The sequence below is a fragment of the Haemorhous mexicanus genome, chromosome 1, assembly GCF_027477595.1.
Source record: "Haemorhous mexicanus isolate bHaeMex1 chromosome 1, bHaeMex1.pri, whole genome shotgun sequence".
Taxonomy (NCBI): Eukaryota; Metazoa; Chordata; class Aves; order Passeriformes; family Fringillidae; genus Haemorhous; species Haemorhous mexicanus.
Window position 1 is genome coordinate 112157347 of NC_082341.1, and position 27184 is coordinate 112184530.

Genomic DNA, 27184 nt, shown 5'->3' on the forward strand with positions numbered 1-27184 from the left:
TTCAAGTCTCAGGTAGCAAAGAAGCAACTTGCAGCCTGCAAGAGGGCTTTTCAGCTAAAAGAGTAGATCCATTTCGAGAACATAAAATTCAGCTGATGGGTAAATAACATATTATTCAATTTACAATGTGGTTGGTTTAGATCTTGACATGGAGAGACAGAGATCCACTGTACCAAGAAACAATTAAATATGCTTAGATTGGGAAGAAATATGCATTTGCCATCAATGGCTCTTACCCTGAGCTGTGACAATTTCTCTGTACTGTTCAAAGCTGTTTGTTGTTTGAAGTGAAAAATCTACCTTTCTGTCTATTTGCTCCCCAGCATTTTCTAACAAGAGCTTAAAACAAATGGTAACATATCGTTTACCTGCCTCCTCACCCTTAAATGACAATTCAGCATTAATACACATCATAAAGCCACCTTTACCAGGCACTAGCAGTGTGACAGTTTTAACACCAAGAGATCTCACAGTAGAGGGGGAGAGAGAAAGCACGCCAGTGAATGCACAGATGGTGGGAGGGGACACAGGGTGCTCTCAGCAGGTTACAGTAGAGATGCATTAACTCCACAGAGGGATAAGGGCTTCCCACCAGTACAGTCATGAATTATAACTGAGCATGGGAGTGAGTTCTTAGTGCCTGTCTCACAGCAAATATACTGTTCCATTTTCCTGCACAATCACCTTTCACCTTTACAAATGCAAAGCCAAGCAAAATGCACCACTAATATTTAACAATATCACAGGTTCTTTATCTTACACAGCACACATCTACACACAGGAAGTGTGGGGGGAGGCAGAGTATTCACTGACACAGTGTATCCCCGAGCAAACTTACACACCCATGATCCGTGACTGTGCCTAGCGATTCTCCAGCAAAAACGGACTATAACAACACAGAAAAACAACCAAAGCTGCTCCTAGAAATGTGTGCAACTCAGCAGTATTGGTTCATGAGAACTGAATCATCTCTTTCTCTCTTCCTTTGTTAACAGGGTGGAGGACACTCAATTTCAGCTTTGAACAGAAGAGAAGCTCAACTTAAAAAACAAAAAATCACAAGAGCATGCAAAATTACACTATTTTCCTATCCAAAATGTTTACACCTTGGATTGATGAAAGCACGGCAAAACCGACTCCAATAACAGGTAGAAATGCTAAACCTAAAAGCTGTTTCTTCTAGGACATACACATTTTTTGCAACATACACTTCCAGTTGTGTAGCCACTCTGCACCAGAGTCTTTTTCACTCATGTTTAGAATGGAGAGGCCCAATGATGCTCTTACCCTGTACCCTATACCAAAAAAAAAAAAATAAAAGGCAAATACAAAGTAAAGAGGAATAAAAAAAAGGCAAAGCAAAAGGCAGGAAAAAAAAAAAGAAAAAGCACTACTTTTGAGCCAAGTTTGCTGTTTACTAGAGTGTCTCTTTATGAATCACTGACCACACCTTGTTTTCCCAAACTATCTGCACCTCCTCCCTAGGGGAATTCATCCCCTCCCAACTTTCCTCCTACTCAATGAACCTATCAATGGAGAAAACTTGTTATTTTTGGCAGCTGAAAATTTGACCAGTTCTAAAGGGTTCGTTTACCATGCCTTTCACTTTTGTTTAAAACCTCAGTGTTCCTGTTCTAAATGACAGCATGGCAAAGCATTGCTTTTAAGCAGTATTCTTCTTGCCTACCACCTCTCAGTCTTTCACAGGCAGCTGCTCTCTCTCCAACAATGGAGCCTTACTCCTTTATAGCTTGAGGGCAGAGACTCTCACTAGCTGTAGACTTGCTGCAAATATCACAATAAAGGACACAAATGTGAATTTCTTGTAAAATACGAGTTGGCTCTGGAGGTACCTTGCTTTAGAAAACTCTGTCAAGAGCAAACAATGTATCTTTCTCCAAAATGCACAGCAGCCACACAGTTGAAAGAGCTTTTCCAAGTGATCTAACATGTCAATGGAATCAGGATGCTAGTGAATTTTACACTTTTCTCCACTTTAGGTCTCTGATCGATATTCTACCTTCTTTCACACTTAATACACTCAATGCTGGTTTGGCAGCATGTCTTGAAGAACTTTAAAAAATATAAAACCCCTGAAGCTTGAGGAGGTGCTCTGCGGTGTAAGAAGGTAGGGTTTGAACTACAGATCTTAAGAGGTAGCAGTTTTGCTTCTACTAAATCCCTGTGCCTATGCTTTGGTACTCCAAAAACATGGAGGAATGGGGATGCCGGGAGCAACAACAACCTTGTGCCAGCGCTGCAGAGGGAAGTGGGGGCAGACCTCAAGCTGCAAATGTCCAGTGATAACCGTGTGCCACCACTCGTTGGGAAATGACAGGACCAGTGGAGAGTGGAGCCAGGAATAAGGAGCTTATTCATGGAGATGGAGTGAGGGGGGCCAGCAGCAGGGTAGGGGGAAGGGAAATCAGATTTGCAGAACTGGCCATGAAGCTCCTCAATACACCATAGCTGGATGCTTCATAAAGTCACACTGATGGCAGTCCCGGAGATGGCCATCTGTTGTCAGCTCTGGGCCAGATGAAAGATAATATAATGGCAGCTACTGGTAGCTAACAGCAGGGCAGTTGTAGGAAGGAATGTGTCCTAGAATGAAGAAGTGGTGCTTCCTGTTTAGCACAGAAAATCAGTCATCGATATCAACTACATTAGCAAGAAATTAATGGATGGACAATTAACAGAACTGAACTGATCTACCAGGGAAATTATTCACACGCAAACAGAGTGCTTATTTCTTCTCCAGGTGTATGTGCCAACTGATCTGACTAATGGCAAGGTGTAAGCTGAAACATTCAGGGCACAGATGATAAAACCTCATTTTCTGCAAAGGGCAGAATTCCATTTCTAATGATTATCTGTGGGTCAGGGAATACATTTACTGCTTTCCCTGCCCTCAGCCTATGACAGGACTCTCTGATGTTCGCTGAGGTTTCTGTAGGGACTGAGGGTAGAAACTGGCCTTTATGTAATAACTGAACTTCCCCTTATTATTACCATGATTTATTTTTACTAGTGCCTTATCATTATTACCAGCATCACTCAGAAGGAAAAATGTTTGCTTTCCCAAGCACTATTATTTCTATCTTGTTTCTTTCTTTGTCCCATAATCTCCTTTCTGCTTCTCTACTACTCCTCTGCTTTTTGTTCCCTTCTTCTTCTGTAATTCTGTGCCTTTTTCTTTCTGCAGCAACTTTTGATTTGCTTCTTTAGGCTGAAATCTTGCACACCTCACTGTTCTATTTGTTAAAAAAACCTCAGAAATTATGATTTTAATGTTGACATGTAACATCACTGATACATTTCAGAGACAACATTTGCTGCTTTCAGACTGGAAACCACGAATTTCATTTAACATTTTTGCATGTCATAAGGATTTGCAGTCATGAGGATTACAAACTGGACTATATTACCTGATTCTGCAAAATCTATTTAATATAGACCATTTGAGTCAATTTGGAGAACAGATGCATGGGTTATTTTTTTTTAATAGGTACTAATATTTTACAGAAAGAATCCTGCCATACAAGCATATAAACAGGAAGAAGTAGGCAAAACAGGGACATACATTCAAGCACACATGCTTTTCGGTATGGCTCTGTCCCCTAGAAAGAGAAGGAATATAAATTTTAGCTTATTTTTGAATAGGTACTTTATGAGTATCATCCAGGACAGTATATTTCGTTTTCAGTTCTTTACCATTTTATTGTTCCTTAAGTCTGAATTTCTTTTCAAGATTAAAATGTGTACTTAAATGCAATATCCATCACTTAAGTGCTGTACTTTGCCAATTAATTCTGTATTTTCATCAATAATATTACTCAAGCATCTGAAAAAACAAAGCATAATTGTGATTCAATTGCTCCAGAAATTTAAGGAATTCTCACAGGGAATGTATAAGGGATGTTGTGAACACACTGTTTCCTCCTTATTTACAGGAAAGTCTATAGAAAATTTCACAGGCTGACTATGGTATGCAGAGTTACTCATATACGAAGTATGTGGAGACAAATAAGACACATTAATATTAAGCTCATCTTTGACAAGCACTATTTAGTGAAATCAAAATGGTCCCTGAAAAATTCTAGCTCTTTGGGCTTGGTGGGCTTTGCAATGGGCTATAAATATTCATGAACTAATGAAGTACCCACAGGGAATGTTTACATTTGAATAGGCCAATCAAAGGCGGGTGAACTCACAAGCTCCAAACCTGGAAATTTCTTATTTAGAGAAGAATTAACGCATGAAAACCTAATGTGGCCATAACACCCCTCAGTCCCCAGGAGGGAAGGGGCACTGGAAGGGAATTCAAAGAATTTCTTTTTGTATTTAAACTTTGTTTGACATTGAAGCAAAAGACTTGCAGGGGAAACACTTAGAAGGTATGTCCTTAAAGAGCTAATGCATGAGTGCCTCCACTGTGCTTCTCTTGATTGCCTTTTTGAGAAAATTCGCAAAGAAAAAAATTCTCCCTTCTAGGGGGAAAAAGTCTCAAATCTCAGGAACACAAGTCTGAATTTTTTAAATCTTGAAAGACATGGATAGATGTGCACATACTGGTGCACACATATCTATCTGAAACAGGATGCACAGTAAGGGCTCAGGAAAAAAAGCAAACTTGCAATGCATGCAGCTCAGCCTAGTCCCCTAAAACACAAACATTAATTACAAACCTAGTATCTTTGAAATAGTATTATTACCATCATCCTCACTCGCAAGATGGAGAGCACGCATGGTTATGTGGAGCAAGTTAGTACCTGACCTTACAAATGAATCCAGCTCTTCTGACTGCTGCTCTGAGAGCAGCAACCTGACTGCCTGCTAAGGACTAGGGCGAACATTAATGAATGTGATGCCTGTATTTAGGCATCAAAAGTGTTTTGTTGAAACTTTAAACGAGGCTGTGGCTGCTCAGCACCTATGCTTTTATCAAGGTTCCTAACTTCAGGCATTTTTGACCTGATTTCCTGATGTACTCAGCACCAACATCTTGCCCTGGCCTTATCTGCAGCTGGAGGTGCTCAGCACCCTCTCAGAAATAGGCCACTGAGTTTGAAAATGCTGGCCTAAAGCTTTGACTGTTAATTGGATTCCAGGTAGGCTTCTTTTTAAGAAGAGCTGACAAAGTTATTCCCTGCTGGCTCTTGGCCTTTGGGGCCTGGAAAGCCAGCATCTATGTTCCACTCCTCACCCATAGAGCTTGGGGACCTAAAAATGCCAAAACTAATCTCCAATTCCTCTTAAAAAAATGTTTTGAGGCCTTTTCTGTGTGAAGAAAACATCCTGAAGGTTTAAAAGTTTTGTGCCTGTTTTTGTGTAAAGAGCATAAATTATTCACGGTCTCCCCTGCTGTTGGGACCTACATGGTACACAGACTCAGCTACTGTGGGGGCCTTGGCAAAACAGTCCTAGATGGAGGTAGCTGTGCCACTGCTGCTATGGCTGATGCTATTCCTACACCAACCTCTTTCCCAGCTGGCCCCAGAAGGCCTCTGCCACAAGGAGACAACTCCAGCCCAGGTTAATTAGCAGTTTTCTCTAGCTGACCCCCAAATGAGAGAACATAGTGTTTGAATCCCAGCTCTGCCACTGTCTCCACTAAAGGTCTCAGTCAAGCCTTTAGTTCTTGAAATAGCCTAGAGCTTGCTTAGTTCTGTTCCAGCTCAGGTCAAGGGTATTTTAAAGGCTGTTTTAAAGTGTTGAGTTTTTGGGAGCATTTTCCAATGCTGAGATCTTTGGAAAGTTTAACCCTTAAAGAAGTGAGGAAGAAACTAGAAGATTAGTTTCAACAGTGCTAATCTTGGAAAAAGAAAATGGTAAAACTGGAAATCCAGAAATCCAGAGAAGGACTCACATTAAGCTGCATAAAACTTCCACAGATTCTTCTATAGTGCCTCTGTCCTGCTTTGTTTTAGCGGCTTGTACTGGGAGCTAAGAATGTTCTCCTGCTGTTTGAAGCGACATGAGTAACATCTGCTATGAGTGCTTCATTCTTTCTTTCATCCTTTCCCTGGGGAAGGAGCTGTGTATTTTGTTCTGGTAGAGCTCTGTTGCTATGGGTTGGGATTTTGGGGAAGGTTTAGAAATCTACATACAGGTATATGTTTGTATGCAAGAAGGGAGCCTTCGGCACATGTAGGTGCATCCTGCTCTTAGAAGCCTAAGTTGAGGCTGTCATAATACTTAACTGCTGTGGAAGTCTGTTCCATGCTCTCACAGGCCAGTCTGTGAGGAGGTTCTAGTTTTTGAGGAAAAATCTCCATCTCTTTGATAGAAACGCTCACAAAGCAGAACTTTGTCAGCTACCACATCGTTTCCAAATGGGAAGAACTTCTCAGGTCATGTCTGACTTGTGCTTGACCCAGTCCACCAAGAAAATTAAGGACTGAGTCTTAGAACACAACTGGACGAACATGTAGGAAGGCAGTATTGACAACAAGAGAGCAGATTGAATATGCTCCTGGTCTCCTTTGCTACTGAGGGCCAGTGCTGCAGCTCTCTGTATTAGCTGGAAAGTCCTACAGGCTGATGGCTCCATGCCCAGGTATTCTGTGCTGATGGAGTCCAGATGGGAAGCAGCAAGGGCGTGAATCACTGAGGCCAGGTCCCTTTTGAACAGGATGAGAAGCAACTGCTGATCCAATTATTTCTTGCCCTAGTTTTCATGTTTCTAAAGTGGGGACACTTAACTACCCCAGGGGCAACTAATTATTAGTCACAAGAAGTTAAGGAATTGTCCTAATTCACCAAAAAGAGATATCATTTTTGTTCTGGGCAAAATGGGGCTGAGATCATGTAATTTTGGCTAGCATCATATTGAAAACTAACTCTCATCACTGATAAAACACTGAAAAAAATGTACAATTATTCATCAGTTCTATTGGATATCAGTACCTCCCTGATCCAGCAACATCTGCATAAAACTAAAGTGAATTCATTCATTCACTTTGGTTAACACCCCACAAGGGTACCTCATTCGTCCCCACAAACACCACAATATGTTGTGTCCCTGGCCAGGTTGGATGGGGCTTTGAGCAACCTGGTCTTGTGGAAGCTGTCCCTGCCCATGGCAGGGGGTTGGAACCAGATGATCTTTAATGTCCCTTCCAACCCAAATCATTCTGATTCTGTGGAATTAATACTAGCACTGTAAATAGGAAAGAAATGGTTACTCCTTGTCAGAGACAAGAGAAGCACAAACACCAGAGCAAACAACTAAGCCTATGTCCAATAAGACTAAGGCAAAAAAGTTTCCTAAGCAGGCACTGGAAAGAGCATGTGGGCAGGAAGAAGTCTTAATAGGTACAAATTCCTTTCTCATAATTTAATGAAAATTCAATAATAAACTAGTCATAAGTTTCTTCCTTATCAATTAAAAATTCAGTCTTATGGATAATGAATGGAGAACACTGTTTTAGTTATATCCATCCTCTAAAGAGAACTAAATGGTCCAGGTGTTCAATTAGACTTTAATCTTTTGGGGGTAATCTAGGCACCCTAAAAATGCATCTACCTTTCAGCTTTCTAATTTGTGGAAGCCTATTTCATAAAAGCCCTTATTGTGTTAAGCATGTCTTATTAAAAGCTTTCTATTCTAAAGAATAAACACTTTTAGGGACACACTTTTTCAACTCCATTTCAGAAGTATAAATACACCATATAGCCTTTTAAACACGTAGTACAAAAATTCACAACTTGAAACACTCTGAAAGCATAAACTTCTAACTGTTACAGAAGGTTTCCATTTGCTTCCTCCATATGCAGGTAGTATCCAAAAAAGTTTAAAGCTGGTTCTGCAGCTATGGAGCACAAAGGCATTTAAAAGCAGTGTACGGACCACAAAGGAAGTGTCAAAAGGATCTTAAAACAAAGAGCAAATGTAAAATGTAAAATTTCATTATTTCAGCTTGAAGGTTGAGCAATACATTGAAGGTTTGATTTTCAGGACTGGTCATTTCTTCTCTGTTCTCACCGGAATGAAGGTCCTGTGGGATTGTGTTGCATTCCTAGCAAGCGCCTGGAGTGAAATAATGGAAACTCCTAAAGGGAGTCTTACTTGATTTTTTGTATTGAGAAGGTGAGATGAACATAGTGAGGGGATTCTTATGTTCCTGTAGGCTACTCTTTCTGAACAGGAGCCAGAAAATGCTAAGTGAAGAATCACACTCGGCCAAACACCAAATTAAGCACCATTATAATGCATATATTTTCTGTTTGCTTGAATTAATTTCCTTTAATTATCAGCTGAACCATACATGTGGCTAGGACTTCTATGCCATTGCATTCTGCCCTGCTCTATTTGTTCATGTTTCCACCCTGCCTTCCCTACAACCACGGAGTGCTGACTCTACCTTCTAATCTGACATGATCAGAAGAACATGGGAGAGCATGGGAGAAGAACATTAGATGCACATATAATTTAAAAAGTAAGGAACTGCTCTTGATAGAATAAACATGCAGCTATGCTGCAAGCCTCAACACAAACCAAGGCAATGTGAAAGGATGGAGAAGCATAACCTAGAGGACAGTTGCCAAAGATTCCACTGCTTTAGGTGGTAGATAGCCTAAACGAAGCATTTCCTCCTAGAATAGGTTTTAAGTGAGAGTGGCCTGGAAATCAATGTATTTTCAGCAAAAGCAGACCCCAAAACTCAGTACCTACTGCTGTGCCTGAGTGCTTTGCTGCCCTTTCAGCAGCCTGGGTAGGTAATTGGAGGTAAGAGCAGAAAGACAGTGATCCCAACAAATAAACGCATGATGGCACTGCATTTTTTAAAAATATAATGCATTCTCCACTGAGGTAGGGCTATCCAAATTAATTAAAATAATAATAAACCTAATGAATTAGGTATATAAGTAAATGAATACCTCTTCCTTATTGCAAGTGTAGATAAGACAGAGGGAGGCTGTCACTAAGGATGCCGAGATGGGGTGGAGGAGGAGCCTTCTGCATGCAACACACAGTCATCTAGCCCATGGAGAGCAGAGTTTCTCTCTGTAGTGACACCCTTTTGTGTCCTTCACTAGAAAACCAGGTGCTTCAATTATGTTGAAGTTTCAATGAATGAGGCTTAGATGGAAAGAGCAAAATCTTTTTCTTAACTTGAGCAGGAATAAATTTTGAGTGGAAAAACATGTCATTTGTTTGTTACAACAAAAAAAATGAAGGCAGTTTCATGGGAGCCCGTGTGTTTGGAAACAAAAGTGTATTTTAGATGGGATAGACTTGTTAGGAGGTGATTGTACAAATCACAATTACTCTCTGTGTGCTTTACATCTTTATAATTCAGTTATCTATTCTGCTTTTCAAAATCCAGTCCTAATTCTACTGTTAGAAGTAATTTTTACCTTGTGTTGCTGTTTCTTTCTTTTCATAACTGTCTTTGGCATACCTGCACCTCCTTCCTTCCTTCCTTCCTTCCTTCCTTCCTTCCTTCCTTCCTTCCTTCCTTCCTTCCTTCCTTCCTTCCTTCCTTCCTTCCTTCCTTCCTTCCTTCCTTCCTTCCTTCCTTCCTTCCTTCCTTCCTTCCTTCCTTCCTTCCTTCCTTCCTTCCTTCCTTCCTTCCTTCCTTCCTTCCTTCCTTCCTTCCTCCTCTTTCTTTCTTTCTCTTTCTTTCTTTCTCTTTCTTTCTTTCTTTCTTTCTTTCTTTCTTTCTTTCTTTCTTTCTTTCTTTCTTTCTTTCTTTCTTTCTTTCTTTCTTTCTTTCTTTCTTTCTTTCTTTCTTTCTTTCTTTCTTTCTTTCTTTCTTTCTTTCTTTCTTTTTCTCTTTCTTTCTCTTTCTGTTCTTTCTTTCTTTCTTTCTTTCTTTCTTTCTTTCTTTCTTTCTCTTCTTTCTCTTTCTTTCTTTCTTTCTTTCTTTCTTTCTTTCTTTCCTTTCTTTCTTTCTTTCTTTCTTTCTTTCTTTCTTTCTTCTCTCTCTCTCCCTCCCTTCTCTCCTTCTCTCTTTCTCTCTCTCTCTCCTTTTGTTTACCATTAATAAACAGTATCATTACAAATCTGACAACAGCCCACAAAAAGATATTCATTTGACCCTATTTTTATTCCCAGCAAATCAAAACAGAAATTCTACTTCCCCTCTCTGCTATCACTGCACTCCTAGTTCAGTGCATAGATTTTCACATTTGAAGACAAAAGAATACATTTATTTTCCATTTCACTGGTTTACTAAACATTTTATGGCTATCAAGCAGAAAAACAGGATGCCCATTTCTCTCTCCTAGAGAATACCTTGAGCTGCAAGAACCTACAGTGCAAGAATCCTGAAATTCAGCTCTGTACCAGGTGGCTTTCTGCCAGCATCTTTTTGAAGCAGCATGGGTTGAATCACCTGCAATTTCTCTTGACCTTCTCTAATTCCCATCCTGATGATAAGCAAGAATCAGAGGAGGTCATGGCAAGTACAACTTTGAACTCAGCTATCAAATACATAATGCTTTTATAACCCCCAGGTAACAAGTGTAGTACCTGCAGCTCTGTTTGGAAGAAGAACTTCTGTGGACACTGTGTGCAGTCATAGATCTTGTCCTCTTGTCCATGGGCTGAGAAAATATGCTGCTGCAACTTGTTTGCTTGGACAAACACTGAAATATTAGACAAAGAATAAGCTTTTCATTATTTCATATTGTAAGTGAAGAGCTTTTTAAAAACCATCTCTCAGTAGCATTGAGCAATTCCAGGATGTAAAATTAGGCAAGTGCATTCAGATTTCACCTTACACTGTTACTATAATGCATACCAATGAATGCCATTTATCTACAAAGAGTGAGGCTTCTCCTAAAACAAATGAATTGAAACAGATTCCTGGTGTAAGAAAAAAACCCCAACAACTGACCAGGAGAAAAATAAAAAAGAGACCCTGTCAGGACAACCAATGAAAATTTTATCTATAGAGTATCTGAAAATGCCATTTCCTGGTCAGAATTATTTCTTCATGCTTACTGCACTTTGATTGAACACACACAAAACTTATTTCCTGGCAACCAACAGGTTGAAAAGCAGAGATGCCAAAGTCCTGTTTACTCTGTGTGTCTAAAGTTAAAGCTAACAAACAGCTCTGTATTTAAATGTGTTAATGTTAAAAATTATATCCCACAGCTATACTGGGGCAATGTCTATAAATGTGAAACAGAACTGCAGGTAAATTCTCTTTGGATACTTTAAGATCAACTCTGCCTACACACTGAATGCAAGGGTTTCAATAATATAAACATGTTCAATTTTAATGACTACAAAACAAGGCCCTAAGACTGTGTAACAGTTTACCTAGGAGACATACTATTAATAATTAAATTGTATATGCCAGAGGCAGTGTTTGGGTTGGCAGCACTGACTTCTGATGGATGCCTGGTGCACTGTGACCTAAAAAAGTTTGCATCTACAATATTAATCTGTATAGGCAGGGAAAGGATTTATTAAAGATGCTGGCATTTGACTTTGACTCCACTCCTAATCATTAAAATTATTCTAATTGCAAGGCAACAAAAAACATCAGAATATTGTTCTTCTGAGTCATACATTTTAATCACATTTCTCATTACCCTGGAAAAAAAATCAGATTCCATTTTCCATATAAAACTTATATTGGTGATTTTTAACTTCTTGTTAATATTCTAGCAAGATGTGCTGAAGTAATTTAATGGCACATTGCTAATAAAGCATCATTGTTTGTGATTAATGCTCACTGTCTATTTACCCCATCAGCAAAAAGCAAGAAGAATTTCGCACAGATTGGAATCTACTTATCTCCATACTCTAACACATTTCACAAGGCTACTGGCTCAGAAATGGAAGGATTAGTTTTATCAGGGATCTTGGTCACATGGAGAGCCCTCAGTGGGTACTCTTTACATATGCAAGTTTTTATGTTGCATTTACAACATGCTAAACTAGGAAATGGAAGATTCATGACATCACACTAAAAAAAGATCACACCATAATGTGCAAGCAAAAACAAGGGAAAAATGGTAGAATCAGTAGTAAAACTAAAAACTTGAAGGAATGCCTAACTGAAAGAAATACTGAAGACAGACACTTTACAGACAAACTGTTTCTGGTGGTACTACTCGTGCTCAGACAAGCTGCGCAGTGAAGAGGAATTATGTATTTTTTTAAATTTTATAACCCACAGAAATGTGTGAAACCTGAAGAGAGAGAGGTAATAATCATCACCAGCCGCTGTATCTAAAAGAAGAAAAATTCAAATTTAATTTTCCTTGGTAGCACATGCTTAGGTTTCACTGGGCATGGAGCTGCCAAAAAGAGGAGTAAATTGAAGGTATTAAAGGGTCTATTTGCTTATCAATGAAAATCCTTCACTTCCATTAATGGAAAACAGAAACCTTGAATGGCTTCCAGAATTAGCATGCCATTGATATGTGAATACCCAAAGTGTGTTTTGTCATGTTTGTGATTATCTTTGATTTTCATCTTTTAAAGCAAAATTGGGAATGCAAGCTACATAGTAACACTCATGTTTTAGGTTATCATTTTATGAAATGTTCTATTAGGAAGTCCTCAAAAAACCTCACAACAACTCAGTAGGCATCCTTTTAATGTGCTTTCATTTCCAACAACAGCATTTTTCTGTTCTTCATTATGGCCCAAACACTACAGTGCTTAGCCCTACTGGGTCAAGTTATTTTCTCACTTGGGTTTTACTACTGAATAACAGCACTGACTCGGGGAGGATTATTCTACACTTGGACTTGTGTCAGGGGAGAGCAGAACTTGACTTGTGGCAAGACAGCATGGTTTGCTTTCTAAAGCACATTACAAGGGTGTTTCTTCTCACCACAGGCCAACAAACACACGCATGTGGGCTTTCTTACCCCCATCAGAGGAGAATGCTGCTGCACAGGCTATGCCTGGGAACTGGGGCCAAATTCTGCTCTGAGTCTTATTGGTTTAGATGAAGCATCTGTAGCTTTAAAGCACAAATTTATGGACAGTTTTAACCTTGGCAGGTTTGAAACATGGAAGTGATACTGTGGAAGTTAACAGACTATCACTTCTGTAATTATAAAAAACTCAAACTTCCGATAGAAGAGCTTGAAATGCACTTCTTACAGATGGATGACCGACCTTCCAAGGAGCTCAGCTTCCTAAACGATTTCTAATCAATATTATTAATGAGCAAAATGTAATGTTCCCTCCTAAAGCTGACCTAAAGCCAGCACACAACACATTTTTTTTCAGGGAGTTCTGCCAGGTCAAGCTAAGGGCATGGCTGGGACGAGCAGTGATGGGCTCTTACCTGTAAAGCACACTGGACATTTGAAGGTGCCCCCCATGCCTTCAAAGCTGTGCTCTATCAGGTGGCACTGAAGTTTGGCAGGAGAGTCGAATGTCTGATTGCAGAGTTTGCATTCATGGTTCAGTCCTTCATCTGGAGGAGAAATCAAAGGAAAACTGAAATTCACCACAGCCCTTACAAAGAGAAAGTCCAACACAATCTGTGAACTGGAGCGACTTTTTGTTTTCCTAAGCTCAGGAAACTGGACTGCTGAAGTGTTCTCTTACCCAGAATGTTTCAGAATACCCGAAGCTTGACTGGGCATTAAAAGCACAGATTTTCCACTAATAATTAGCACTACGCAGGAATGCAGAGCATTAGCCTTCCGTAGGAAATGATGACTATGACCTGAAACATCATTTCTTAGCAGAGCCACCCAGTCACAACCGAGTACATTTGCAAAACAGCACGTGAGGAATTTCATGCTGATCACACATCATCCTGTCTACCACGGGTAAGAGCTGTGAATGCTGTTTTTGGCACTCTGGCTGAGGTGGAGTTTCTTGTAACTGGTGTGAGGAGGGTGTGTAGTTTATACCCTCACATCACTCCTACTCCACATTCCCAGTCCTGCGGGCATGCATGAAACCTTTTGCAAACTGCAGGATTTCAGACCTCTCTCTCTCTCTGACAATCCTGGATTTTTTTCCCTCTTTATTTGCATTTCTCCTCTGAACAGCCCGGAGAAGTCCCCATGCGCCTTCTGACGCAGCTTTCCCGTCCACGTCCTGTGGCTTTAAAACCCTTCCCGCTCCCTGCCGCTTGTTCCTCTGCTTCCTCCCATTGTCCTCCAAGGCCGGCTGGTGCCTGGCACCAGGTTCCCTTCCTGAGGGTGCTGCAGGATTCATCCACTCCGCCATGAGGGCAGTCAGCCGCTGGCCTACTTAGAAACAGTTGCTAGGTAAGAAGTGGCTTCCAGCCCTGCTGCAGAGGCCTCAATTCCCACAGCGCCGCTTAGAAAAGGTCCTTCTGTATGTCACCGGTGTGCTACACGAGTAGCATTGATCTCGCAGGTAAATACTGTATCTGATTATTAAAAAAACAAGCGGGAATGGAGTGCTCGGTGACTGGGGCAGCTCCCTGCCATTTCTCGGTTGGGAAGGAGCAATTCAGGAGAATGCCCTGCCCATGCTGAACACGTAAATGCCAGGCTGCCAACCTCCCGCCGGACACAGCGCTGCCTGCAGCGACCATGAGTGACCCTGGTGACAGGCATTCCTGAAGGATATTGGGAGCACAGACAATGTTTTGCATCTCACATGACAATCCTTTCTACTGGCGTAAAGAGAACATGACATGGTGCTCCCGTGGCTGAGTGGGGGCACATTCCTGCCCCAAATGACCCTTAGTGACTTATAAGAATTGAAAAAAATGTCAATGGTAGCCCCCAGCTTTCACTTCTTGCAGTCCAAAAGCTAAATTTAGACTTTGCGTAAGTCATGGCATCTCTAGCCAAAAGAGGGGAATTAGACAGCGTGAGCTAAGCCAGGCCATGGTGGCCATTCTGCAGGTGGAACTACTGAAAATTACCATTGTGTGGTTTCCATGAGGTGTCAGAGCTCTGCACAATGAAAAGGGGCAGATGAAACCCAACAAAGACAAAGGTTCACACAAAATTACATCACTCCCATGCAGACACAGCAAACTGCAAACCTCCTTTCCTTTTCTACCCAATCCTTCCTGAAAGCAGTGTTCAATGTTCCTGGTTTCCTCTGTTGCATATATGTAAAGCCTTATAGAAAAAGGGCCTTATTACCCTTGGAAAATCATGGCTCAGGTCTGCTACTTAGGCTAAGTAGGGAACTATAGGAGAGTGACTCAGTTGGAATAGGGGTAGAGAGACGTGAGAGACGTGAGAGAAGCGCTGCGTGACTGCCACATGTCCACATCATGGTGTGCAGTGGTTGGTTGACGTGGGCTTGTTGTGCCTTAAAACTGTGTAAACTGGTAATGGGCCAGCTGCTTAGAAAGGCCTGGTTTTTGCAATCAAGGGCTCTCCTTTGCACCTGCCTGGGGACACTGTGTTGCTCTGCATCGTCACATACATGCTGCAGAGCTTCTAGAGGGTGTGAAATGGAAGGCCTGCTCTGAGTGTCAGCTGAAAAATGTTGGTGGTCCTGGCAATGCCCTGCCCACAGACTGTTGCTGCTGAAGTGCCTGTCTCTGTTACCTACATGAGACAGAAGAACTTGACTCTCAGCCTGCCTGACCAGGCACCAATTTATAGCTAGATCCACTGAGGACAGCTGTCAACACAAACTCGGGCAAAGGCTGAGGTCAATCTCAGCTGTTTTGACACCACGGCCTCTCTGGAGAGACTGGAATATGGTGGCAACAGAGCACATGCTGCTGAGGTACACATCCCACCCAGCCACATATGCTGGTAGTCAGGTACAATAGCTGATAAAATCCTTTGCAAAAGACTTCCAGGGGAAGGTTAAGTGTGGGTGACACTTTCTTATCTTGTAGGAGACACCTTTTGTAACTCTTCCTTAAAAAAATTTAAAATAGTTATCAAATATATGCTAACTACTTCATCAGCAGGGAAAATTTTAGTGGATTATCAAGAGTTGCCTGGGATTTGGCATTTTTCACCTTCACAGAAAAACCCTTCCAGTGTGTTCTGCCCTTGCTGCTGCTGAGAGAGGACAAGTACAGCCCAGGCAAGCACCACCAAAAGGAGCATGAAGGAAAAGAACCTGGCACACTCCAGTCTGTAGATCTAAGAAACACAGACACATCCTCCAAGGCAGGTTCTAAGCTGTGTACTTCCAACAGGCAGCAACCCACAGCTGCGGGCAAAGCTGCAGAACAGCATCCTGAAAAGAGGAGGAGGGCTTAACAAATCTCATAAAATGCCTCTTCTTTCCTGAACTTGCTAATTAGTAATGAGGGTTGTACAGACTGACACACAATACTTCTATATGCACATCTTTGCCATGGTCATTATTGAACAGATAGTTCTGGGGATGGTGAAAATTCCCCACAATGGGAAGTTACAAGACAGGAAGCATGTAAGGTGAAGTTTCTTCATCAACCTGTTTGTGCTGATACACACAGTCAAAGCAATTAGGACAACAAGAGCTCCATCTCAGGATCTTCCACAACTCGAGGTGAAAATAATAAATGTGAATTCTCAAATCACAGAGTTACTGTTGGCAAAGTGTAAATGAACCATGCTAATCATTCTTGAGCATGGGAACAGAGAACGGGGAGTTCTTCAAACATTCCAAGGAAGAAAGACTTCCGAAAAAAGAAATATTTTTATATGACACTATAGAAAACAGAGAAGGCTTTTTTTTTGTCTTTCCATTACTTTAGTTGATGAAGAAAAAAATAGGAAGAAAGGCATATACTCCTGATGCTGAAGCAAAACTAATTTTAATTACACAGAAATTGTACTTGTTCAAGAAGAACTGAACCCCATTAAATGTGACACTCATTGTATTTACCATATTACTCAGATCCAAGGTGACTTCCTGGTCACAAAAATCAAAATCACTTTGATTATTCTATGTTGCAAATGTGATTTTCCTAAAGGCTTATAAACAGGATTTGAAAAATCCCCTCACCCACTCGCCTGGGGCAGATAAAAACCTTCCCCAGGCAAGAGACATCAATTTGTGCAGAATCTAAGTTTCTCCTAAAAATGAAATGCTTTTAGTTTTCAAGTTCTAAAGACTACATTTAAAATAAGACTACATTTATATAAATAACAGAATAATATTTTTCCTAAATCCCACTGTTTTCACCCATTTTGTGCACATCACCAGCTTTGTTACATCCTTGGAACAAAGGGCAAGGTTCCAGCCCTTGAATTCAAAAACGTGAGACCAGCCGTGTTTTAAAATAAGGAAGACAGCTAAGGGTACAGAACTGGCAGAAGAGTCAGGAGCTCTGGCTTCCATTCCAAACTCCAACACTGACATACTCTTATCACCTTGGGCATGACAGTGTGGCCTGTGTTTTTCAGACTACCCATCATTAAGGAAGAGGTGCTAATTTTTAATTTCTACTTTAACAGGCTGACCTAATTACTATCCCTTAAGACTTTTAATACAACCAAGATAGTGGAGCTGGAGAAGAGTCCAAGATTACCATACTCAGAAGACCCAGAATCACTGCCATCTGCTTGTGAAAGGGTTTAAGATTTTATTTCTTGACACACAGCTTGCCTGGATCACAGAGCACTGTGGAAGGATGGGGGAACAAGGCTTTGTCCCTGTTCTCCGCTCTCCCTAGAAAATTTAAAAGCATGGCCAGCCTTTCATCTCCCACTGGCATGAAAGAGCCAGGATGTGGCAAATCTTGCAAAGGTGCCAGATGTGGAAAGAGCGTGCAAAAGGCTCTGTTTATGCAGTGGCCCCTGTCTAGCTCTCCATGTTTAGCAAACAATTTGATAGGGTGCTATGGAAGTGCAAAATATGATATCATTAATAAATAAAGGGCCAGTGAAATGTCACATTTTCAGTTTTCATTTGGGATAAATCTGAAATGGAATGGAGTGTCAGATACAGTCCAAAGGGCCCTCCTTCCCTGCAGAACAGAGCTGCTGCTCGTTGCTCTTACTCAGGCAGAAAAAAAAAAAATTAAAAAAAAAAATTAAAAAGAAGTGCTGAGCAGCTTTAAAAAATTCAATCAAAATAATCTGCTCTTTGGAAAGGTGGCGGCTGACAGTAATTGGAAAATACTGTCTGACTCATTTATTAAAGTGAGATTCAGAGTCAATTGATTTAATAACCATTAGAATATTCTATTAAGGATATAATAGGTTGGCACAGCCCTATTTTTTATTAAGAGTTATAGGTAAGAAATAAGCAATGCTATGGAATTTTAGACAACTGCTGTATGGATTAGACCAAAAATATGGCTTGCAAAATAGGTATAAAAGCAGCAAGTATCAGGAGGAGGAATAGGAAAGTACATTACAGTGCAAATGAGTTAGCTGAAGGATGAAAAAGAAATGAACCTTTAATATAAAGCCTGCACTTTTCCAAATCTAACAGAAAACTATGCACTGCATTCCCTGGTGTGGTACATCGTAAAACAAGTCAGCATGTCCTTCACATTATGGGCCCAACAACGCCATGAGGAAGGCAAGAACAAAGTACCCACTGTACAGCACAGAACTGGTGCTTACTGTTGCCCTTGTGTGGCTGGGATATGAGTTTGGACATGGTTAAGACCTCGCAAGATGGATGGGAATGGTTTACCCACTGCTCACAGTCAAATGAGTTTGATGCATGCAGAATTTCTGCATAAGTAAATTGCTTTCCATTTGCAATCTTTATTCAGATAGTGGGAAAATGTAAACATGAATCAGTTCCAAATAAATGCATTTAATATTAATATAAATGTTTAATATTTGTACAAATATTAATGTTTCAATGCAGGCAGGTAGATTTTAATTGAGGTGAAACCCATTACCTCAGCAACTAACTTGACAACCAGCTATAAAAACAAATATAATCAGTCTTCATGCTGAGCATATACTCATATTTGGGGATTATCTTTGCATTGGCTACCCATGTACTGTGGGGTTACTGAGCAGCTTGCTGAGCAGCTTGTACAGCAGGCAGGATGGTCCCACTTGCACCTGCCCCAGAGCCAGCGCTCTTGGTGACCCAGGCCAATTTGTGGTACCGGCTCAAGGCACAACTTGTTCATTCCAGGGAAGGCCCTGACATTTCAATATACACTTTAAACAAGTGGAACCCTTTAAGCAGCGTCTAGACTTGTGTTTATGCTTCTTGCTCTTCAATAAAAACAAAACTAGAGCAGCTACAAGCAAATGTTCACTGGCTGACTTACACGCAGCTGTTAAGTTGGTAACCACTGGGGGCCCTCTTATATTGTCTGATCAACACTACAGCCATTACCCAGCACCAATTTGTAACAGTTTATAAGCGACTGTTTCTCTTATTCATCCTCAAGATTGTCCAGAAGGGTCCTTGTGCCTTCTACTCTGAATAAATCTATAGGCAAAGGTCCTAGGATCGTGATGTCCTCCTGGTAAATCATCATGAGGCTGGGTTCATGCTCAAAATAATCTGCTAAGAAGTCATGTAAAATCTGCCCTCCACACACAGCACAGGAATGAAATGGCCTGCAGGCCCTGTAATTTTTTTTTTTTTTTTTAGGTCTAAAACATGCACAGCTCTCACATTCAATGCGTTTTCTTTGTAATTTTTTTACCAAGCAAACCATGCCCCTAAACCAATTTCTCCTTCTTCACATTGCTTTCACTCTTCCCTGAGCTAATTCTGCAGCACACATTTATAAGCCAGAGATGTGAGGAGTAAGGAAGCAATGTCATGGATGACAGCTAACCCCTCAGCTACAACATCTCACACAGAAAACAGGGGAAGGACAAAAACCATCACATAACACTGTAATTTCCAGAGTGTACAGCCACCCATGCTTCCTAGCTTATAGTGCTGTGCCTACCTGCATCTTTTAAATTCTGCTGGCCACACACCTACACAACCATCAGCCTCCCTGTGCCACTTCAGACAGCCTCATTCCTGCTCAAAATTTGGTCTTAGGGTCTACTGTGGCAAGTATGTGCATGGCATGTACCTTCACATGCTAAAGAACAAATAACAGCTCTTCCAAACCTGGAAGCTGAAATGTAACAGTACCTGAAGTCTCCAGCACCCCCATTCATAATTTCTCCCTGGTAGCACTAATGCTTCTGCCATTATCAATTCCTCAAACATTATCAGAACCCCTCAAATGAGAAACATGATCCATCGCAGTGTTAATTTTGGAAGCTGACATGAAAAGCATGGAAATAGTGAGAAAGGAGGAGGCAGAAAACGCAAAGTATACATAGTATACAGCTGGCATTTGCAGCAGGAAGAAGTATACAGCTAGAATTTACAGCTGTGAGAGCAACCTGCCATAGAAAAACAGTTTTTGTTTAAGACCTAATTAACAGTTCAATCATGGTGAGACAGGATGGAGGATTGGATGGAAAGACAGAAGTACGCCTGTGTTCCTCCTGGTCTGTCCAGGGCAAGTCACCACATGTTAGGAAACAGGAGGGCAGGGGAAAGAAGTACCTCCTTCCTCACTCACCCTCTAGGCACAGTTATCCTTCGCACCTTCCCACTTGTGACACATACTACTGCTCATGTAGATGCCTGCATGCTGGTCTGTGTTTATCCTTAATACCTCTTTTAACCAAAATCATCATGTTAGCTGAAGAAACTCAAAGCATCAGGCTGCACTCTGAGCAATGTCTTTCCCCTTGCTTTTTTTTCCAGTTCAGAATGATTTTTAGACAAGACTCTGCCCATGCCAAAGAAAGGTGTTAGACAAGATCCTAGCAACAATCCTAAACTCTTGAGTCACTAACAACTGCAGCCTCTCAAGGGGAAAGTAGGGAACAGGCTATGACACTGCCTTGAAGGTCCTGGCCTTCAGCAGCAGGAAGAGGATGGGTGCTGCACTGTGCTGCTGAGGCCAGGCCTTGCTGACTCCCAGCAGCACTGGCTAGGAAGCTTTATTCAACAAGCAGGAAATAAATCCGACAGCCCTCTGCAGTGCACTGCTAAAGCTTCAGCAAAGGGTGCTGATCGATGGAGTGACAAAGAGCTGGGATCCACCTCCTCAATTAAAGCAAAAGTTCATCTCTCCAGGGACAGATTTTGAAATTAGATCTGCTTAAGGGAAAGCCAGTCTACTGCATCTTTCATTCCACTGTATTTTTGTCTGAAGCAAGGGATGCATTTCACTTCACCAACTGTTCACTTTTTTGCTTGGTTGCACTCACTTTGGCTGCTTGTAAGTGAACTCTTCTTACCACATGTGCCTTGTATGTTCTATTAAAGCCACAAATTGTCTGGCTTCAGTGAGGCTGGATGAAAATAAAAGAAGGGCAACTGGCAGGGTCTATTTCTTAATAAGTGTCATGTATTCAGATCAAGTAAGAACAATTTAAATACAGCAAGTCCCCTCTCCATCAAAGAACAGCATTTTCTGCACAACTGGCTACCAGGAGAGAGTTCAGGAATTCTGCAAGTGTTTTTCACCAGCTGATGGGACATGCATAATTTGCTACTCCCTGTCTGTAACTGCACCAGAAAAAGGTATTAAAATTCGTTCAGAAAAAAAGTCTGTGTTGCATCACATAGCTACACACATTACAAGGTTACACACCATCATTGCAATAAAATCCCATGTGATGGAGCTTATTTTGGAAACAATTTTGCTATGGGATATAAAAAGAAATTTAAACCAGTAGGAATAAGCTGAATGGTATGAGTTATTTGTAGACAGATGATCCAGCTCAATATTTACCTTTTCAAATAGCACTTAGTGAGCACTGATTAAAAACTTGGTGACTGATCCTCCAAATGCTGGCATAACAAACTGAGAAGAGCAGGCCTCCCATCCTTCTAGACTCCTGCCTAGGCTTTTTGTGGGACAAAATTCTGCTGAGGTGCAAGGTTAAGCCCTCTATCCTCTCAGTACACAGTGAGATACAGATTATTATCTGAATTTTACAGATAAAGAAACCATACCCCAAAGCTGCATACCAAATAGAGAATGAAAACTCTCTTACTATAATGGTGGAAGAATCAGACCCTGCTTCATCTGCTAACCATTATGAATGCAGCATTGGAATTAAGGTTAGAATAGAGTTTTTCTCTGTTCTCTTCTGTAAGCTAAGAGCCCATCTCCAGAAAAAAATCTTGGACCAAATCTTCTTTAGTAAAGTAAAATTGCAATTTGAATGGCTCAGAGGCTGCTTGAGCTAAGTAGATATTAATGATTTAATCAAACTGTAGGGGGAGAAATAATAAAAGTGTCACATTTGTATTCAGAAGAACTAAGCACAGTAAAAACATAAGTAAAACCTTTTTGCTTTTTTATTAATTCAATTTTTTAAAAAATGCATTCAATTTCAGTATTTTTGTTCACTGTGTAGGCTTCAGTTTTGTTTTCTTGTTCTTGCTTTCTGGTTGGAGAACTAGCTTTCTCTGTTAATTGTTGCTACATGCCTACTAGTAATGCCCACTCATCTGAGTCTTCTGGAAGACACTGGTCAAAGTACAGGTATATCTACTTTTAAGCATTGCACAAAGAAAACACGAATTTTTAAGGTAGGGGAGAATATTTCATGTTGCATAAACTAAATGCAAGCTGTTCTAAATTTAGTGGTACTGGGAAAACATCTCACATGGAGACAATCAAAGTGTCAATATTAATTCTACACTACAGTGGACCAGCAGTAGAAATTATGTTTCGTACACAAGTCTCATCAGGTATTTCTTTTGTTCTGAGTACACAAAAAGGGTCAGAGTTGCCTTCTTTCTTTTGGCATGAAGCTATTAGATGTCTGGAAGATAAAGTCTCTAAATGCTGAAATGCTGTTTATCTATAAAGAAATGCCTGCTTATTCTTAAAAGATAGGAAAGAAAAAAGAAAAATGGAAAAAAAGAGTAGGATAGGGCTTTCCTGTTCTATTGGATATTTGACTCAAGAGCATGAAGAAATAACAGTCCTTTTCATATTTCCTAATACATCAGATAGTATTGATATTTTGTTTTCCAAATCTTAATGCTATTATATCAGTCAAATATTATTTGGCATCTTTTTACACAGGTGGAGGGACACTTGGGAATGAGCAGCAATTGCTGTGATTTTGATCCAGCTCTTCAACTCATTTAGGTGTTTCTGCTTTCTTTCCCCTTAACCTCCATTTCCTCATCTCCAGCCCTCAGAAAAAACAGGGAGGAAGAAGAGGTTCAGGCTGTTAAGGCCCTAAGGTCCATGCTGATAACTGGGCATTTAATTAGATTATTTTCATGTGAGCGAACTGCTTTGCCTGTTAGGGGAGATCTCCTTGTACAGCAATGTATTAAAATGATAAAGCTCAATTTAATATAAAGAATTATTTATATTGCTCATCTGATTTAGTTTGCTGCTTTATTTAGGAAAGCATGAGAACGTTCAATTTTAATTTGAGCTGACCTTTCCCTACGTTTCTCTTTGATTCTTCTATAAAGCAAGCAAGCAGCTTTGGGCCCACATATCAAAAAAGGACTAGACTTCATTCTAAACCTGCTCCTCTCTCCTTCCTGCTTTCTCTGCTGGTACTAAGACTTCACACTGAGCTGAACAAACAGCTTTTGGAATTTATATATTGAAAGTTCTTCATTTGTGGATAAGAGAATAATGAGGGCCAATTAGTTATTCTTTCTCTATCAGTTACATGTTTGGGGGGGTTGGCTTTATTTTCCCAAATTCTAAATGCCTCTGTTAACAGATTTATTCCAACCCTTGATCAAACCTAATTCTTCACTGAAGAAAAGACCCCATTTCCCACCACACTAGCAATTGAGGAGAGGTGCCTAAGAACACAGCTGCTTCTCCAGTGAACTTTGATGTAACAGAATGGAAAAGTTCTAAACTTCAAAAAATAAGGGAAAAAGAGGGAAAACATTGGAGCAGAAGAAATAGCGAAAAGTTGGCTAAAAAGATATGTATCAGACAGATAAAGATTGGTTGGGGAAGGAGAACAGATGTAGTGGCAACAAAAAACAAAAACAGGAGGTAGACTGAAAAGGCAAATGGAGCAGAAGAAGTGGTGAGCAGAAGCAGGACAAGGGCATGAAACCTGTGTGAAAAGGCACAGCAAAGTCTCAATTGAACCTTCACTTGAAGCTCACTGAAGAAATGCAGAGTAGCATACACTTCCAGGCAGAGCTTGAGTAATTTAGTGCAGCTCCTGTGGCAATAATCATGGATGTATTTTTACATCCAAATGTCTCAAGCCAACAAAGTTACCAGTATATCATTAATAACAATAAGCAATTAAAAAGAATGGCAGGTTACAAATATCAAGCATCCAACTTGGGGAAAAAATACAGGACCATTATGAGAAAAATAAAAGTATAGGCTGTCAGGTCAGTATATAGCCTCTCCAGAAAAAAGTTTCAGAGCTGGAGAAAAATGTGTCCTGACATTAAATGACTGTGAGGTGATTAACATCAGTGAGAAACCAAAAAACACTTATAAAGCTCTGAGGAAATCTGAAATGTGATATGAAAACCATGCCTGTAACAGCAAGAGATAGGTGGCTGACCACTGTAAGACATTAGCCTTTTACTAAGACATATTGTAATAAATAACTGACAAGACTGCATTTGCTGGCTGAAATATTCTCCAAAAGGCCCACTGAGTTTTCATTGTATGTATCAGTTCATTTAAACAAGAAGAGGTAGGAAAAAACCAGAGGAACTCCGGAAGAAAGGGAGGAAGACACAGTCCAGCCCTATAAGTAATGCTGTGTGTACATGCACAAGGTGTCTAGCAGTCCCTGAAACCAAATTTATTTAAGCCATGTGCTGCAGAGTGGGTAGAATGGGTTAAACACCATGAGATTTAACTCAGTGTATGGCTTGGAAGTCTGCACTGAGCAGTTTCCCCTCAGAGGGCTTCTCTGTAACAGGGAAAGTGAGAATTTCAATTTTTTTTTAAATGAAGACTGAGATTTTGATGCAGCACTGCCATTTCAGGGGCTCAGGTTGAACAAGAAGTACTGAACATTGTGAGACTTGTGATCAAATTGTGAAACTGTGAAACCTAATTTACCCAAATGAAATGGGGGACACAAAATTAATTCAGATAAATGAGGATTTTGAATAAGCAAGGGACTATTTAGTGCTTTTAACACACATCCTGGGACATAACCTCATTACAGATCAGGAGTGTTGTGCTGTGAGTTTGTGTCAGAGTGGAAGTGTCACTGACACAACAAATAAAACCAAAAATATCCTACTCCCTGATCGCTTATTTTGTGTTTCCATACACACGCTACACGAGCCTGAAGAATAATTAACACTGCTGAGAAGAAGCAGCAACAGTGGATGAGTCTCACTACAGCAGACCTCTCATCATAGCAGAAATACAAATGTACTAGTTATCGTAACTGTGTTGTGTTAAGTAGACCTTTGCCCCACATTATTGTAAGTTAGAGGAGGGAAAAGGGAAAAGGAAGATGATATCAGCATTCTTGATGATATTTTATTTATCTGCACATACTGTTGACACAGTTGAAGAATAAGCAGAAAAATGGAAGGAGACACACAAAACACTTGCAGACACAGATTTTTTTTTTTTTTTACATTTCGTCAGGGACAAAAAAGTCAGTGAAGAAAGCCATCTCTTTTACAGAGCAATCTCAGGCATCAAAGCCCACAAAAAAAAAAAAAAATATTGAAAGTGTTTCTACCACTGTCTTGTAAAGATGTTTATAAAGCTTATAAAGATGCTGTGGACATTTTTGTTGTGGGTAAATTTTTAATTTCTTAACTTTATGAAACAATTTGACCAAGACCTGAGCATGTTCATTTAAGCTGTCATTTAAATATTGCATACCCTGACTTTTTGCAATAAAGGCCAGCTCCAAAGGATTTTTTTTGCATTGTAATGATATTTTCCAATCTCGTAATGATATTAGAAATAAAAGCATTTCTTAACAGAATGATACTAGGTATGCATTCAACTTGCCTTGCCTTTTTTTTTTTTTTTTTTTAAAGCTGGAGGGCCATCATTTGGAAACCGCGATGCTGTTTAAAACAAAGCATCTTCATCAGAAACCTCACAGGCAGCAAGTTTCTCTACTTACTCGGCATGTTATGCTTGTCAGTCTTTCTCCAAACAAAGTGGGGAAAACAAGCATACGAGATGCAAAGATGTAAAGCAGATAGAATATATCCCCCAGCCCCTTCAATTGCTTCCTTCACCTCACTGAAGAAGCAATTTTAAATGTATTAAACCTGGAGGTGAGAAGAGGGATTTAACACCAGGCAGGATTTGAACAACAGAAAATAAGGTCAAGGAGGAGTATTACCCCTCTAGTTGTGTTTGGAAAAACAGGGGCATTTTAGAAGTAAAAAAACAACAGGGCAAACTCACTTGCTGTGCTCTGCATCACTCTGACCAGCAAGAGCCTACTGTTAGATTTTGCAATGCATTTTGCTAGGCAAAGCATGCAGATTTGGATCCTGTGACACTTTCACAAATAAGCAACATATTTTGTTGATGTTCCTTTCTGTTTGACTGCTGGACTTGATAAATAAAATGGCAGTGGAGAAGAATAAAAATTGCTGTGTTAAATCCTTGAAAATTATACAGCAGAAAAGGTGGGCAGCCTCTCTAGGTCAGCTGGGCACCAGAAGCCAAAGATCAGACCTGGAAATAGTAGTTGACGAGGAATACCCGCAGAGTAGCAAGGAAACGCAGGTGGGGCAACTGAACTGAAAGCTGTATTTGCAAGCCATCTATCCACCCCCTTATCTTTCCAACATTTTATCTACGTGACTGACACACCCTTTTTCTACCCCCCACCCCAAAAAGATTCAAAGACAACAAGCTGGGTATGAGGAGAAAAATATCAACTTGAAATTGAGTTATAGCAAACAGAAAGTTGGCTGATATACCAAAATACCTGCATTTCTCAGAAAATGAACCTTTTACTGAAGGTCCCAGTAAAAAAGTGACAACAGCAGGGAAAGTCCAAATTAAAGTTGTTTCTTTGCCATTAATTCCCTCTGTCAGTACGACATTACCTCATGTATAGTAGATTATCTTTGAATGATACATTCTGTGCCCTTTGTGCCTGAATCAAAACTCTGTCACATCGTGGTAAGTCAAATATGCCAGCCAAAACAACAGGCATCACCATTAATTCCATGAGAGGCCCTCAAGAATGAAGTGCAGTGTTGCATGGCCAAAGTTTCAGTGATATCTCTTCCCAGCAGTGCAAAACAAATCAGTGTTGGAAGAGAAGAATTTGCCTACAATCCTGAACATGTGTTTGCCTTTGTGCTAGAGAAACAGCAGAAGCTAGCTAATGCTACTAA

The 27184-nt window shown here is 40.4% G+C and overlaps 1 protein-coding gene across 15 annotated transcripts in view; it reads right to left on the reverse strand.

Moving 5' to 3' along the window:
• ZNF521 (zinc finger protein 521) overlaps window positions 1-27184 on the reverse strand; it is a 229990-nt gene that overhangs the window by 16072 nt on the left and 186734 nt on the right. For all 15 annotated transcript variants that reach the window (XM_059859585.1, XM_059859576.1, XM_059859567.1 and 12 more), the window contains 2 exons: window positions 13269-13400; window positions 10481-10596 (listed from right to left, as the gene is read on the reverse strand). In XM_059859585.1, coding sequence (XP_059715568.1) covers window positions 10481-10596; window positions 13269-13400 — 248 coding nt within the window. The remainder of the gene's footprint in view (window positions 1-10480; window positions 10597-13268; window positions 13401-27184) is intronic.